The sequence below is a fragment of the Nerophis lumbriciformis genome, linkage group LG21 (genome assembly GCF_033978685.3).
Source record: "Nerophis lumbriciformis linkage group LG21, RoL_Nlum_v2.1, whole genome shotgun sequence".
NCBI lineage: Eukaryota > Metazoa > Chordata > Actinopteri > Syngnathiformes > Syngnathidae > Nerophis > Nerophis lumbriciformis.
This window is the reverse complement of record NC_084568.2, coordinates 12,989,719-13,005,206: the sequence shown is the minus strand read 5'-3', so window position 1 is coordinate 13,005,206 and position 15,488 is coordinate 12,989,719. Positions and strand designations below refer to the sequence as shown.

The 15,488-nt window shown below is 44.9% G+C and overlaps 2 protein-coding genes and 1 long non-coding RNA gene across 4 annotated transcripts in view; 1 reads left to right on the top strand and 2 right to left on the bottom strand.

The window, feature by feature from the left end:
• The window catches only part of tg (thyroglobulin), a 24,274-nt gene extending 16,939 nt beyond the window's left edge, over nucleotides 1–7,335 (bottom strand). For both annotated transcript variants that reach the window (XM_061982970.1, XM_061982971.1), the window contains exons 1-15: nucleotides 7,264–7,335; nucleotides 7,103–7,193; nucleotides 6,939–7,036; nucleotides 6,713–6,868; nucleotides 4,722–4,881; nucleotides 4,547–4,653; nucleotides 4,342–4,485; nucleotides 4,081–4,263; nucleotides 3,510–4,003; nucleotides 3,054–3,438; nucleotides 1,871–1,909; nucleotides 1,555–1,785; nucleotides 1,380–1,484; nucleotides 1,154–1,231; nucleotides 979–1,085 (exon numbers count right to left, since the gene is read on the bottom strand). In XM_061982970.1, coding sequence (XP_061838954.1) covers nucleotides 979–1,085; nucleotides 1,154–1,231; nucleotides 1,380–1,484; nucleotides 1,555–1,785; nucleotides 1,871–1,909; nucleotides 3,054–3,438; nucleotides 3,510–4,003; nucleotides 4,081–4,263; nucleotides 4,342–4,485; nucleotides 4,547–4,653; nucleotides 4,722–4,881; nucleotides 6,713–6,868; nucleotides 6,939–7,036; nucleotides 7,103–7,193; nucleotides 7,264–7,333 — 2,448 coding nt within the window. In that variant the 5' untranslated portion in view covers nucleotides 7,334–7,335. The remainder of the gene's footprint in view (nucleotides 1–978; nucleotides 1,086–1,153; nucleotides 1,232–1,379; nucleotides 1,485–1,554; nucleotides 1,786–1,870; nucleotides 1,910–3,053; nucleotides 3,439–3,509; nucleotides 4,004–4,080; nucleotides 4,264–4,341; nucleotides 4,486–4,546; nucleotides 4,654–4,721; nucleotides 4,882–6,712; nucleotides 6,869–6,938; nucleotides 7,037–7,102; nucleotides 7,194–7,263) is intronic.
• LOC133621112 (uncharacterized) overlaps nucleotides 1–14,476 on the top strand; it is a 24,904-nt gene extending 10,428 nt beyond the window's left edge. Inside the window, exons 2-4 of the long non-coding RNA XR_009817607.2 lie at nucleotides 13,174–13,270; nucleotides 13,731–13,802; nucleotides 13,873–14,476. This is a non-coding gene — a long non-coding RNA (uncharacterized lncRNA). The remainder of the gene's footprint in view (nucleotides 1–13,173; nucleotides 13,271–13,730; nucleotides 13,803–13,872) is intronic.
• Nucleotides 13,406–15,488, bottom strand: part of LOC133621111 (uncharacterized) — a 5,321-nt gene continuing 3,238 nt past the window's right edge. Inside the window, exons 4-7 of the mRNA XM_061982975.1 lie at nucleotides 15,349–15,445; nucleotides 13,908–13,968; nucleotides 13,700–13,821; nucleotides 13,406–13,533 (exon numbers count right to left, since the gene is read on the bottom strand). Coding sequence (XP_061838959.1) covers nucleotides 13,479–13,533; nucleotides 13,700–13,821; nucleotides 13,908–13,968; nucleotides 15,349–15,445 — 335 coding nt within the window. The 3' untranslated portion in view covers nucleotides 13,406–13,478. The remainder of the gene's footprint in view (nucleotides 13,534–13,699; nucleotides 13,822–13,907; nucleotides 13,969–15,348; nucleotides 15,446–15,488) is intronic.

Below are 15,488 nucleotides of genomic sequence, written 5' to 3'. Positions count from 1 at the left end.
CTACGCCATAGAATGTGGGCGTGGCATGGGGCCAAACTTTGATTTGATGGCTCGCCGCAAAACTTTCAACATTTATAACTTTGCTCCACAAATTCAGATCCTAATCAAAATTGGTACAGAGGATGATAATGAAACCCTGAAGTGGCGGATGGGTCAGTACCTACTCTTACCCATTCATGGTAGGTGGAGCCTGACGGAAAAAACTGCTCCTCGCCATCAACCATCCAACTGTCATTACTTCACTTTAGATGATCGCATCTCCTTTCAAACTGATATGAAGCTTTTAGGTTGGGGTCTGACCACGACTAGACGTTGATATCGACACCAACGTCGCCCTCTTGTGGTGGAAAATTATAACAGTCGTAACTTCCTTCTACATGCTATAATCTTCCTGAAATTTTTGATGGTGTGTCGGGCGTTGGGTTAAGGACTGGACTGCATGCGTCACGCTTGCCCGCCGGTTCACTTGAACACCGAGTTGCACGGTGGTGCGAGAGCCCTCTTAACGCTGCTCGCAGCTTTAATTAGGGCCCGGGTTGCGGAGCAAGCATTGCAGGTGTGATGCAGAGTACCTGTAGGGCCCTATTGAAATTGCTCTCTTTTTGAAATTATTATTATTATGCCTTTTTGAGGCCCTTAACATGCACAAAATGTACCCAAATTTGTCAGGCACTTCAGGTATGGCGAAAATGTTTATATTTTGGGGGTCCCGAAAACGAAATTTCAAAATTGTCTCTCTAGCGCCACCTTTTAAAATTTGAGAAAAATTTGCCCCTCTCACCAGTTTCAAGTAGGCCCACGAAAATCGCTGGAGACGTCTATCATATCATATCACTTAAAAGTCTCAAGAACCCATACCTGAAAACTTTGTTTCCGTTGGCCATTTTTCGGCAAAAAACAGGGGCCGCACTTTAATATTGGTATCATTATTATTATTAAAAATTACTTCACACCCTGTTTAACTCTGAGTGCGTTTACCTTATCACAACGTGGGCGGTACGATGACATGGAGGCACTGACATCAGAAGCTGTCATCCAACCAGACAGCAGCGAGTGACTCTGTGCTCTCTGACAGCGCGTGAGACCTGCACCACACACACACACACACATTTACACCGTGTGTGCACGGCCATTTTTGCGTGTTTTATCTTACATTTGACCAGAGGATGTGGGCGGCTTCTCAGCGATCCGGGAACGTACTCCCCATCTTCATCGACACACCAACACTGACCTGGATACACGTACACACTGATGAGCACGACATGTGTTCATCTCTCTTTTTATTTGTATAATTTTTTTTAATGATATTTTACTTTTTTTAAATAAAAAATAAAAAAGTTTTGTATGTGTGTTCATCTTGACAAGTGTGTGTGTGAGACCTGTTCTGCGATAACACTGTGTGGGCAGCCAGCCTCCATCGGCGTCGCACTGGGGGCTGAACATCTGATTGGAACGACGTCCTGGCGCCAGCAACGTCTGGGCAGCTGAAAAACCAACAATCCGGACATGAAGGAGGAGCCATCAGGTCGGAAAGTGTAGAAGGGCGGGACTCACTGGAAAAGGCAGCCAATCGCAGAGAAGCTCTGGAGTTGCTCAGAAGCCAATCTGCGACGCGCGGCGCCTCCTCTGATTGGCCGACATCCAGCTCCTTGGCGGTCAGACGCAGACCCTCGGCCAATAGGAAGCCGTATCCCGCCGGGAATTGGGCGGAGTTGGAGACAGCGACGACTTTGTCCACTTCCTGTTTGAATGCGGAAACTTCCTCCAACGCGCGCAAGCACTGACCTGCAATGAGCACTCAGCATGACTACTGGCTAAAAAACAATGACCAAAACAGGAAATCAACTTTCAAATACTAGTTTCTGCTTACCTGAGGAGGACGGAGACTTCTGGGGTTTCGTGTCTGAACCTGAAACAAAGAAGAACGCGGTAGCTAAAGTACCTAACAAGGCGCTAAAGGGGAACTGCACATTTTGAGGAATTTTGGCTATCACTCACAATCCTTACGTAAGACAAGATCACATATGTGTTTTTTTTTATGCATTCTAACTCGTAAACAAACACTAGCAAAAGTCAGCAAACAAGGGAGCCAATGGAAGTCGCTCTATTCTCCCTTTAAAAACATCTAAAAACCTCCATCAAGATTTTATTTTCACGCTGTCCGTATATATGTAATGTAATAACATTCATAATACCATGTAATATTTATGTAATTTGCTCATTTTAAGCATACGGTGGCGTATTAATTTCACAGACGCATCACAGCGTTCACTTTTCCCTTCAACAACAACAACACTACTAATAAAGACAGATTTCATGAGAGACAAAAAAAAAGACCACTATATATGAGGATGATCTACAAGTTTTAAAAGTTGTGTGCTAAACAGATGCAGCTTTAGTGAAACACTAAGCATCAGGTAGCAGTATTGCTAAGTGCTAAACAATCACTTACTGTACAATGTCTGCCACACTGGGATGGCCACTGATGGGATTGTTTATATCTTACAGTTTGGAAGAAGACTTAATCATAATCCTCACGAAGGGTTGAAAAAAAAGATACCGCAAACAAGCGTCTTTTCGTGTCTTTCTCGCCATCTTCGGGTCTAAGTTGGATGTCAAAGTTGACCAACTTCTCGGTTTATGTCCTCAACCTTCTACTATCCAGGTGAAAGGCATGATTTATAATCTGGAATTAACTTTCACCGACATTGCTGCAGATAAGCGAGTTCGCGCCCTGGGATCACGGCGCTGCTAAAAGTAATTCCTCGACATTAGTGCTTATAATAACAATATAGCTAATACTTGGTTAATATTCAGGTCACGACATGTAAATTGAGTATTGCTTTTTTGGTAGTTTTTTTAGAGGTCTTTATAGGTGCAATATTGTACTCCTCACCAGAGCCACCTTTTACTTGTCAATTTTACGAGTTAGAATGCATAAAAAAAGAAAAACGTGTTTTTGCCATACATAAGGATTGTGAATGATTGATGTAAAATTCCAAAAAAAGTGAAGTTTCCCTTTAACAAGTCGAAGATGCACTAAAGTGTCCTACATGTAACGACACCCTCTGCTGAGACGGCACTCGCTGGCGCCCCCTGGCGGTCCACACAGAAGCACCGTGAGCCCACACACTGCAGCGACAGGAAGTCTCCATCCGCGGAGCATTCTGGGACATGGAGGACGCTGCCCGCCGCCATCGTGTCCTTCAGCGTCAGCGCTGCCGCTTGGGCTTCCTCGCAGCGAGACGGACATCGAGGCCTGGCACCGGCGACCCGTGATCCCGCAATCTCTTGACCTTGCGGTGTGACGCACCAGCGCTCGCCGCCCTGACACTGAACTTCCTGGAAGCTGCCGTCGGGCGCGCAGCTGGGCACCAGGGCGGACGCCGCTTGCTCCTCGCTCTCAGCCGAGCAGGAAGCCACCACGGGCGCCAGGATCTGGAAGACAAAAGGATAGTCAGCGATGCAAAGACGGCAGAAAGGGTTGGAACACATGCTCAGGAGCATACCTGGCGCAGAGAGGCGGAGCTTGAGCTGCCCGTGGCCCTGAGTGTGTGGCGGAGGGCAGACAAGAAGTCGGGGTCCTCCAGGGCCTCGCTGACAGAGCGAACCAGGTTCTGATGTTTATGCAGGGAAGTGGGTGTGTCCACGCGAATGACTCCTTGTGTTCCTACGGCGCCGCTCAGGTTGAAGCTGGCGGCGTTCTTCAGGAACTTTCCTCCGAAAAGATTCTCCTGGAAACGACGAGGTGAAGAGTGAGACAGCGCCTCTAAGGCCCCACCCACTGAGGGGAGGAGCCCCTGGAGGACTTCCACCATGATGGACAGGAAGGAAGTGAGCTCCGCCTGCGGAGGCAGGAGATCCCTGATTGGCCTTAAGAGGGCACTACAGAAAGCATCTTGTCTTTCTGAGGAGGCAGGAAGACGAGGTTCCAGCGGGCCCGAAAACAAGCGGACCAGCGCCGTGCGTCGCCGAGAGCGACAGTCGTCAGCCACGCCTCCACCTTTGATGATGGTGATTAGGAAGGATATTAGACACATGACAAGAACTCACGTTGGCGACACATGTCACCATAGCTACCACAAAACAGGACGTCTCCATGCTGTAGTGTCCCAGGAAGCTCCGCCCCTGTGGGGTCCACGCACCAACACTGCCCTTGGTGGCACTGCTTGGAGGCGTAGGCCCCGCTCTCCTCGCAGGACGGAATCAAAACGTCGGAGGCCTCCGTTTCCGCCCGCCGCGCCTCCTCACAGGGGGAGGGACCTGCCGGGGTTAAAACAGGCTTTTTGTATTTAGCAGGCTCCGCCCCCTGGCCCCAGAGTTGGTCCGCAGCGTGTTTACATCTGAAGCGTCCGCCGACAGCCAAGAGGACCCCCAACGTCCTCCTGCGCAGAACCTTGTACACGTTGGACTCGGAGAAGGAGCGGGCCATGCCGGGTCCGGAGAAAGCGGAGTCATACACTTCAGAGAAGAGGAGTTCCACGCCTGGAAGCAAGCGTCAAATCAGCGTCCTCGCCATCTGAGGGGGCGGAGCTATCTAAGTTACCTGTGTCGGCCATCTCGCGGCCTCTGCTGTCTGAGCAGAAGCAGTAGGACGAAACCAGCGGGAAGGACTTTCTAAAAGCGGCAAACGTCGCAAAGGCTTGTGGGAAACTGCAACGAGACGAACGCCGTCAACAGATGACACGGCATGCACGTGAGCGTGTGGGCGCGTGCATTACGTGTTGAAGGTGTGCAGCAGGTCCATCTCCCGACGGTCCGTGGTGTTGATCAGTTTGCACTGAACAGGAAGGAAGCGGCCGTCCTCCGTGCACTGAGGCGGCGAAGGAGACGCGGGGGCGTGAAGCAGTCCCCTCGCTCGCACCTCACAGCTGCCGGGGCCTGCAGGTCAAAATTAATCTTTCAGAAGAGCGACATTGTGGCTTCTCAGTCAGTACACTTTAATATGTGCACTGCGTATTTAGTCCCCGAGTGCACTTTGAAGACTTAAAGCGGTCATATTATGGCTTGTTATTTATTTTTAAAACACTTAATTTTGGTCTACATAACATGTAATAACATCATTGTAGACGGGCCGCACCAGCAACTTGAAGGTTCCAGGTTCAATTCCCGCTACTGCCATCCCAGCCACTGCCGTTGTGTCTTTGTGTAAGACACTGTACCCCCCGACCTCCAGTGCCACCCACACTGGTTGAAATGTAGCTTAGAGATGTAGATCAGGGGTGTCCATACTACGGCCCCTGCCGACATCTTCAAAGTGGCCCGCAAGATGTCATGAGTTTTATAAGGAATTTTGCATTTGCAAATTTGCATTCATTTTAAAAGTCGCCACCTAGATGACATCAACAGATTTTCCTGGTCAATTACCTTTTATTATGCTCTGAATGGGGCCCTACAAAGAATGTATTTATTTGACCCAATGCAAACAACCTTCCCTAGTCATGGTTAAAAAATAAAATCCAACCGACACAAAATGCCAGCCGACATGGTCCCTGAACTTTGTGGACATTATAAAAAAAAAAGAAGTCAAATTCACCATAAAAAATTTCTAAATTACACCCATGGGAAAAATGCAAAACTCTCTCCATACTTATCCATGTTTGACACATTTTAGCTACTTGATATTTCTGATTGATTACAAAACTTTAAGGAGGTTTTAACCTAAGCTTAGGTCAGGCTGTTTAAAAAAATAAGTACTAACCAAATATACTGCACAAGAAGGGACTCATAAATAACTGCTGAAAAATAAATCACAATATAATTATATTGTGCTCAACTAAATTATTTATAAATATGTTACTTAACTGAACTGTCAATGAAATGAAAGTGCAAACGAAAATACAGCTTTAGTCATAATTTTTGCACTTAAGAAACCCTATGGTTAAGAAACACTGATTTAGAAAGGACGACATTGTGGCTTTTACAATTTGTCAGTACACTTCAGTAAGAACACTGCGTACTTCGTCCCTGAGTGCACACAAAAGACTCAAGTGCGGCAGTGCTGTACTGTAAAATGCAGTATATTGTCAGTCCCAGGATGTTGTACTCAAGCACTGAAAATAGTGAGTGTGCAACTAAGTACACATAGTGTACACCAGGGGCTCTTAAACTTTTTGACATGGGAGGGCCAACTTTTCCACTACAGAGGGGCCCAGGGACCCACTCCAAAATTAACACTGAATTAGTCATTTTACTCTTGATTTTAGTCCTATTCAATAATTTTATCTAACTTTTTTACAGTTTTCAAGGTTGTCAAATGATATGAAAACGTGTTAATCACAGAGATTATTATCAAGGCTTAGGTCAGGCTGATTACAAAAGTAAATGCTTATCAAATTTTACATACAATTACGCAGTGCTAAAATGAATAAATTCTAACTAAATTGATAATAAATAATAATAATGTATGTTTCTTTAAAAAACTGTCAATGAAATTAAAATGCAAATGAAAACACAGATTCACCCCTTTGGTCATAATTTTTGCGCTATAGAAACTTCTCTATTACTTAAGCTTAAGACTTCTTCTGTTTGTTTGTTATTGTCTTTACTGCCACAAGTGGTGGAAAAGTGTATCGCATCCAGACCACAGCTGAGAAACAGATGTTTTTTGGCGGCCCTCTCGGGGGCAACAATGGGCCCCCGGGCCCTATGGTTAAGAAACACTGGTGTACACAGTATACTTGCTTGAAGCATTCCATTTGAGCGCACGTACAGTGGTTCAGCGTCCCTCTCTGCCGCGTCCCGTAGAGCTCCATGCCGTCCTGGTCCACGCACCAACACTGCCCCCTGCTGGCGTCACATTGCACGGGCAGGAAGTGGCCTGACGGCGAGCACCGCAGGACCGACTGGAGCTGGCACGCCGTAGCACCTGGCCGCCGGTTGACATGACATCGTCAGCAAGTCCGCTGGCGTAAAAGTCATGCGATTACGGGACTCACAATGCGGAATGGAGCCGTTCATTCGAGTCCCAGACACCTCCCGGCCGTCGACGTCCACGCACCAACACGTCTGGCCCCGCCCACTGCACTGTACAGGCCTGCTCACACACACACATACACATGCGCATCACTGACGTGTCTCGGCATGGCATCATTTAACGCACCTGAAGCGTCCATCTTTCGTACACTGCGGGGCATCGGCCCCGCCCCTCAGCGCCCGGCACGGAGTCGGAGCGTCCAGGTCCAGCTGGTACCCTGCGCAGCAAAGCGGCGTCAGTATCACCGATGTAACCATGTCTCTCTCACCGTCACATGACCACCTCACCTGAAGGTTTCGCCGGGAGCGTCCGGCAGAAGACGACCAAAACGAAGAAGGCGCTCAGCAGCCGGGCCATGGTCTCTGCTGCCTCCCACCCAGCCCGGTCGACTTCTTATACCCACCCCGAGGTGCTGAGTCAGGCCGAGTCCCTCTTGTGTCCAGCTTAGCACAACCAAGTGTCCTCCGCAAGCACTCAGCAGCCGCCATTCAACGTGACGCCTTCTGATTGGCTGAGAGCATTTGTCAGACGCACACGATGACTTGGCGAGGCAACCAGCTGAAACTTGTTTTTTTTAGGTCTGTTCTTTGCTAGTTTGGTCGCTAAGCTAACACGTTGTTGTTGTTGTTCTGACACTCCCTACAAGACATCACTTCCTGTGTGGAAATTGAGCATGGCAGCAGCGAACCTGCGACCTTTGCCGAGTCAGCACCATCTTGGTCGTGTTCGACCATGAAGTGACAAAAACAAGCTGAGATGAGTCACTGCAAATGTACTTCCTGTCGAGCACTGGTGTCTAAAGTGCGGCACATTCTAAAAAATACTATTACAAATTCAAATAAACATTAAAAAGTTGGAGAAAAGCGCAAACAGGTTAAAGGTAACGAGAAGAAGTTGCAATGTTGACTGGTAACAAAACTTGCATGCAGGCTGTTTTTTATTTAAAACTGTCATTGCTCAAAAAACGGTGTTAGGAATTATTGACCTAATCCAGGCTCCAATTACTTCACATCAAATATTCCACTTTGAAATATTTCATATTTTGTGTGTCATAAAAAACTGTTTTCTATGAAAAAAAGGGCATAAAACAAAACAACAAAATTAAAACTTATAATCGATGGATGGATTTGAAATTCATCTTGAGATTTAAGTACTGAAAGTTAAAAAATAATGTATGACTTATTTTTTTACATTTTTATGAGTGGTGCCCTTTTGGATCTCTGGAGATTTTAGTGGAACATTCTTTTTCAAAAACTGTCTTTGCTCAAAAATATTAATGAATCAAAATCAATGTTGTTATGAAGTATTGACCAATTAAAGGCTCCAATTATTAACATGGGTTTCGTTGACTAAAAGGGCATTAAACAAACAAAAAAATTACAAACAAAATATTCCACTTTGAAATATTTTCTGGTAAAAATATGGCATATTTTGTGTTTTTGCCACATACAAAACATGTTATCAATGACTAAAAGGGCATGAAACATAACATAAAACATTTAAACTTATAATCGATAGATTTTAAATTTATCTTGATATTTAAGCGTTGAAAGAAAAAAAAAATATATTGTATGACTTATTTTTAACATTTTTGTGAGTGGAGCCCTTTTGGTTCTCTGGAAATTTTAATAAAATATAAAAAAAATTAAACTGTCATTGTTAAAATAATAATAATGAATCAAAATTAATCTTGTTATGAACTATTGACTTATTTAAGGCTCCAATTACTTACACATCAAATATCCATCCATCCATTCTCTACCGCTTGTCCCAATGATCCTAGGAGCGTTGAACATGTCACAAGGGAGGCGCTGGATATTGAGTCAGAGTGGACCATGTTCCGTACCTCTATTGTCGAGGCGGTTGATCGGAGCTGTGGCTGCAAGGTGGTTGGTGCCTGTCGTGGCGGTAATCCTAGAACCTGCTGGTAGACACCAGCCGTGAGGTATGCCGTCAAGCTGAAGAAAGAGTCTTATCGGGTCCTTTTGGCTCATGGGACTCCGGAAGCAACAGACAGGTACCGACAGGCCAAGCGGTGTGCAGTTTCGGCGGTCGCGGAGGCAAAAACTCGGACATGGGAGGAGTTCGGGGAAGCCATGGAAAACAACTTCCGGACGGCTTCAAAGCAATTTTGGACCACCATCCGCCGCCTCAGGAGGAGGAAGCAGTGCACTGTCAACACCGTGTATGGTGAGGATGGTGTACTGCTGACCTCAACGACGGATGTTGTGGATCGGTGGAGGGAATACTTCGAAGACCTCCTCAATCCCACCGACACGTCTTCCTATGAGGAAGCAGTGTCTGGGGAATCTGTACTGGGCTCTCCTATTTCTGAGGCTGAGGTTGCAGAGGTAGTGAAAAAGCTCCTCGGTGGCAAGGCCCTGGGGGTGGATGAGATCCGCCCGTGTTCCTTAAAGCTCTGGATGCTGTGGGGCTATCTTGGTTGACCAGACTCTGGAACATTGCGTGAACATCGAAGTCAGTACCTCTGGATTGGCAGACCGGGGCGGTGGTCCCTCTCTTTAGGAAGGGGAACCGTGTTACAACTATCTTGGGATCACACTCCTCAGCCTTCTCGGTAAGGTCTATTCAGGTGTACTGGAGAGGAGGCTACGCTGGAGAGTCGAACCTCAAATTCAAGCGGAGCAGTGTGGTTTTTGTCCTGGTCGTGGAACTGTGGAGCAGCTCTATACTCTTGGCAGGGTACTTGAGGGTGCATGGGAGTTTGCCCAACTCAGTCATGTGTTTCGTGGACTTGGAGAAGGCATTCGACCGTGTCCCTCAGGAAGTCCTGTGGAAAGTCCTCAGAGAGCATGGGGTATCGGACGGTCTGATCGTGGCGGTCCGCTCACTGTATGATCGTGTCAGAGCTTGGTCCGCATTGCTGGCAGTAAGTCTGACCCGTTTTCAGTGAGGGTCAGACTCCGCCAGGGCCGCCCTTTGTCACCAATTCAGTTCATAACTTTTATGGACAGAATTTCTAGGTGCAGTCAGGGCATTGAGGGGATCCGGTTTTGTGGCTGCAGGATTAGGTCTCTGCTTTTTGCAGAAGATGTGGTCCTGATGGCTTCATCTGACCGGGATCTTCAGCTCTCACTGGATCACTTTGCAGCCGAGTGTGAAGCGACAGCGACCTCAGCACCTCCAAATCCGAGTCCATGGTTCTCGCCCGGAAAAGGGTGGAGTGCCATCTCCGGATTAGGGAAGATATCTTGCCCCAAGAGGAGGAGTTCAAGTACCTCGGAGTCTTGTTCACAAGTGAGGGAAGAGTGGAATCGTGAAATCGACAGGCGGATCGGTGCGGCGTTTTCAGTTATGCGGACACTGTATCGATCAGTTGTGGCAAAAAAGGAGTTGGGCCGGAAGGCAAAGCTCCCAATTTATCGGTCGTTCTGTGTTTCCATCCTCACCTATGGTCATGAGCTTTGGGTTATGACCGAAAGGACAAGATCACGGGTACAAGCAGCCGAATGAGTTTCGTCTGTCGAGTGACGGGGCTCTCCCTTTGAGATAGGGTGAGAAGCTCTGTCATCCTGGAGGAGCTCAAAGTAAAGCCACTGCTCCTCCACATCGAGAGGAGCCAGAGGAGGTTGTTCGGACATCTGGTCAGGATGCCACCCGGACGCCTCCCTGGGCAGGTGTTTAGGGCACGTCCAACCGGTCGGAAGGCATGAGGAAGACCCAGGACAGGTTGGGAATACTTTGTCTCCCGGCTGTCCTGGGAACGCCTCGGGATCCTTGGGGAGGAGCTGGACGAAGTGGCTGGGAAGAGGGAAGTCTGGGCTTCTCTGCTTAGGCTGCTGCCCCCGCAACCTGACCTTGGATAAGCGGAAGAAAATGGATGGATGGATGGATGGACGGTGATGCTATTGTCTTACATTAGGAAGGCTAAGCTTGCTACACAACACCTGGAGCTAACATTGCTAACGTATAATTTCCACATTTCTAACATACTGTTATTACTTACCGTTTCATTGCCTATTTCGTTACCATTAAAAGTCGTGTTTGGAAGATCCATCTTTTTGTGAAAGTTTGTGGGTGAAGCAGGACTCTTCTTGGCACACACTCGAAGCGACTTCTTCACAATTTGAAAGCGCGTTGCAGCGGGCACTTCTTACTTCTTCAGATGAAACTGGAGGTTTGAGTAACACAACCAAAAAAATCCTTTTCCTTCTTGCCCATTTTGTCTTGTGAACCACAGATGCGCGAGCATAAACTAAAAATGGCGGACAAGCGCGAGGCAGTCTGGGTAGATTTATACCATACATGAACATGTTCCCAATTGGTGACGTCACCAACCAAACGGACTGTTTGGAGGAGGTAGAAAGGAAGGCAAGATTGTTTTATAAATACCCCGGCAGTGACGCCACATTTTGATTTCACATTTACGGGACTTCTGCAGATCGTAAATCAGTGTTGGGACTAACGCCGTTAGTTTCTGCGGTAACTAGTAATCTAACGCGTTATTTTTTTGTATTCAGTAATTTAGTTACCGTTACTACATGATGCGTTACTGCGTTATTTTACGTTACTTTTGATGTAGTATCGGCTAGAAACAGAAGCGCTGCGGTGTCGTTCTTCTGAATCTTCCTCTGTCACAAGCTGGAGAGAAGAAAAGAGGCGCGGTCTATGTGTGTGTGTGTGTGGGTGTGGGGAGGGGATGAGGCACACAAGCACGTGATCCGCGGTTTGATATATGAAACAAAAAAAAAAGTTGTTGGCACGTTCAGTCCACACACAGCGTGGTCATGGCGAGCGGAGTAACGGAGGAGCTTGAACGCCCCCGCCATTGAATCGGTGTGTTTATAAGTGCAGACTCGGTTGTGCAAAACGAGGGTTTTAAACACATGCTGAACGTGCTTGAACCACGTTACGACATCCCGTCGCGCACCCACTTCAGCAATAAGATTGTGCCAGATCTTTATGAGCAGGAGAAGAAAAAAGTTGTGGATGAACTATCCCGAGCATCAGCTGTTGCGCTCATGACAGACGGGTGGACGTCCAGCGGAACTATAAGCCCTCACTTCATCACAGCAGACTGGAAGATGAGAAGACACGCCCCCTCTACGAGAGTCACCTTGCGCAGGTACTGACACAAGCAGTGGAGGAATGGAAGATAAAGATATCCCAGTCACACGTGATAATGAATAATAATAATGAATCTCAGTCAATAGGATGGAGCGCCTCTTTGGGAGGATAAGGAAGGTTTCTTACTTCCACCCAAGCACAACAGCTGCTCATGTGCTTAAGACAAAGCAAGAAATGCTAAAGCTGCCTGCTCATACATGATGTCCCAACGAGGTGGAACTCCACTTATGATATGTTGGAGCAGCAGGCAGCTATATACTCTGCATTGACCCACAACACCCTGAAGACAAATGTCACCCTGTCTGATGATGATGTGAGAGTGGCAGGTGAGGTCCTCCAGGTGCTTAAACCCCTCAAAAGTGTTCTATCTCTACTGAGCACTGAAACTTCACCATCTGTGTCAATGATCCTGCCACTGAAAACAAGGATTCTACAATCCATGGCTCCAAGTGTGGAAGACAGCAGCATCACTCCAGATGTCAGGCTTTATGTTTCAAGGAAGATGATGTGCCTTCTTATGTTGCACTTTAACTTGTTTTTTATTCATGATCATTGGTCCAAGTTTAAAGAAAGGAGGAATGCCTTTTTATGTTGCACTGTTTTTCATTAATTATGTTAAAAGGAAAATAAAAATGTATGTCAAGTTGATCAACACATTGTATTATTCTCCAGTGCAATAACAGTACTGAAATTAAGGCAAAAAGGGCATTAATGGGAGCTTTAAAAAAAAAAGAAGTAACTAAATAGTTACTTTTCACAGTAACGCATTACTTTTTGGTGTAAGTAACTGAGTTAGTAACTGAGTTACTTTTGAAATAAAGTAACTAGTAACTGTAACTAGTTACTGGTTTTCAGTAACTAACCCAACACTGTCGTAAATGCACAAGAGCCGGTACCAACAGGTGAGGAAAGTTGGTTTCGCAAAATAGATGATTAAAAACCCAAGCTGTGACATCCCCAACAAGTTGGATCTTACCGTTATGCTTTGTTTTTTATTCAAAACGTATTTGTACAGCCTAGCCTTTAAATATACCCTCTTTTAAAACCAGCTGATCTGCCGCTTCTCTTTTCTTCTCTTTTCTGCCTCTCCTGCGGGGGGAGGTTATCAGGCGGCCGCGGATCAGTTTCCACGAAGGATGCGCAAGCTGTTCCAAGTCTGGACCAAGGGTGGACTCCTCCTCCTGGCCTCCCTATGGACTGGACTTGGTTGAGTATTTTTCTTCCCCAGATCTGGGTTCAGATCTGAGGGTGTCGTCGTGGTTTGTGAAGCCCTTTGAGGCATTTGAAAATGCAGTTCCCTTTTTAGTGTGACAATGTTTTTGACCAATCATGAGTCTGCTATCCTCACCATCTTTGTGTTTATTGAACACTTATCATTGAGCAACATTCATTGATCCGTAATCCTGCTGTGTCATCACAATGGGCTCATCACTGAGTAGACGACAAAGTCTCTGCTGTCCATCCCTGGTCTGAAGACAACAACACTCTTTTGATGTGGGCACTACTGTGTGTGTGTGTGTGTGTGTGTGTGTGTGTGTGTGTGTGTGTGTGTGTGTGTGTGTGTGTGTGTGTGTGTGTGTGTGTGTGTGTGTGTGTGTGTGTGTGTGTGTGTGTGTGTGTGTGTGTGTGTGGTACCTGCTCACTGTCTTTTGTTTAAACTGGACAGAAGCGTAGCTGACTTCCTCTGCGCTGTGGCTCATTTCCTGTCCATCTGGTCCAGCACGCTCCGCAGACGACGGCAAGTTACCGTACACATGCTCCACACACACACACACACACACGTTTAAAAGTATGCACTCATCGCACAGGTGCATGATGGGATACCAGTCGCTCACGTACTCACCGAGTGCTCCATCTCACCATCCAGACCTTTGAAGTTCTCGCATGACGCCATCCGACACTTCCTGCAAAAAACGCCGGAGCACCACGTCAGACACATGCTAGCCGCGCGGATGCTAAGTGTGCTTATGCTAACTGCGCGGATGCTAAATGTGCTTATGCTAACTGCGCGGATGCTAAGTGTGTTAATGCTAACCGCGTAGGTGCTAAGTGTGCTTATCAGCAGGCTAGCGACCCCTAACTTAGCCACCTTTTAATGATGAAAATGAGCAGGATGTTTTTATATTCACTTCCAACGATTCGCAATTTAAAAAAAAATATTTTCTTCAATTGAAAAAAAAATGTTTCGCAAGTGAAATAACAATTTTGTGCAAGTAAAAAAACGATTCACAAGTATAAAAACAATTTTCCTTAATTAAAAAAAGGCTCGCAAGTATGAAAACAAGTTTCTTCAATAAAAAAAAATTATTCGCAAGTATCAAAACAATTTTCTTAAATAAAAAAAACGATTTGCATATTTAAAAACTATTTTCTTAAATAATGATTCGCAAGTATAAAAACAATTTTCCTAAATAAAAAAGGATTTACAAGTATTAAAACAACTTTCTTAAAAATGTTTTGCAAGTATAAAAACAATTTTCTTAAATTAAAAAGACGCTTTGCAAGTATAAAACAATTTTCTTATGTTGTAAAACTGTATCCCAAGTAAAAAAAAACGATTTCGGAAGTATAAAAACAATTTTCTTAAATAAAAAATTATTCACAAGTATAAAAACTATTTTTTAAATACAAAATTATTTGCAAGTATAAAAAATTGTTTTCTTAAAAAATATATTTGCAAGTATAAAAACAACTTTCTTAAATAAAAAAAAATGCTTTGCAAGTATAAAACAATTTTCTTATGTTGTAAAACTGTATCCCAAGTAAAAAAAAAAAAAAATTGCAATAAAAAAACAATTTTGGAAGTATAAAAACAATTTTCTTGAATAAAATATTATTCATAAGTATAAAAACTATTTTTTAAATACAAAATTATTCGCAAGTATAAAAAATTGTTTTCTTAAAAAATATATTTGCAAGTATAAAAACAACTTTCTTAAATTAAAAAAAATGCTTTGCAAGTATAAAAACAAATTTCTTCTGTTGTGAAACTGTATTTCAAGTTTTTTTTTTTAAATTATTCCGCAAGTAAAAAAACTACTTGGAATAAAAAAAATAATTCTGCAAGTGAAAAAATGATTCGCTATTAAAAAACATTCTGCAAGTAAAAAAACGATTCACAAGTAACTAAACAATTCGCAGGTATAAAAACAATTTTCTTAATTTAAAAAAACGCTTTGCAAGTATAAAAACAAATTTCTTCTGTTGTAAAACTGTATCCCAAGTTTAAAAAAAAATTAATTCTGCAATTCTTAATAGCAGGCTTGCGACCGTAACTTAGCCACCTTTTAACGATGAAAATGAGCAGGATAGAACTCAGCAACACCAAAAGAAGGCCAATGGTTCCGCCAAGAGTCGGTGCAAGCCACCCATCGAGTGAATCTACGGAAAGAAAAATGTGTGTGATGAGCTTTGATTGGTGAAC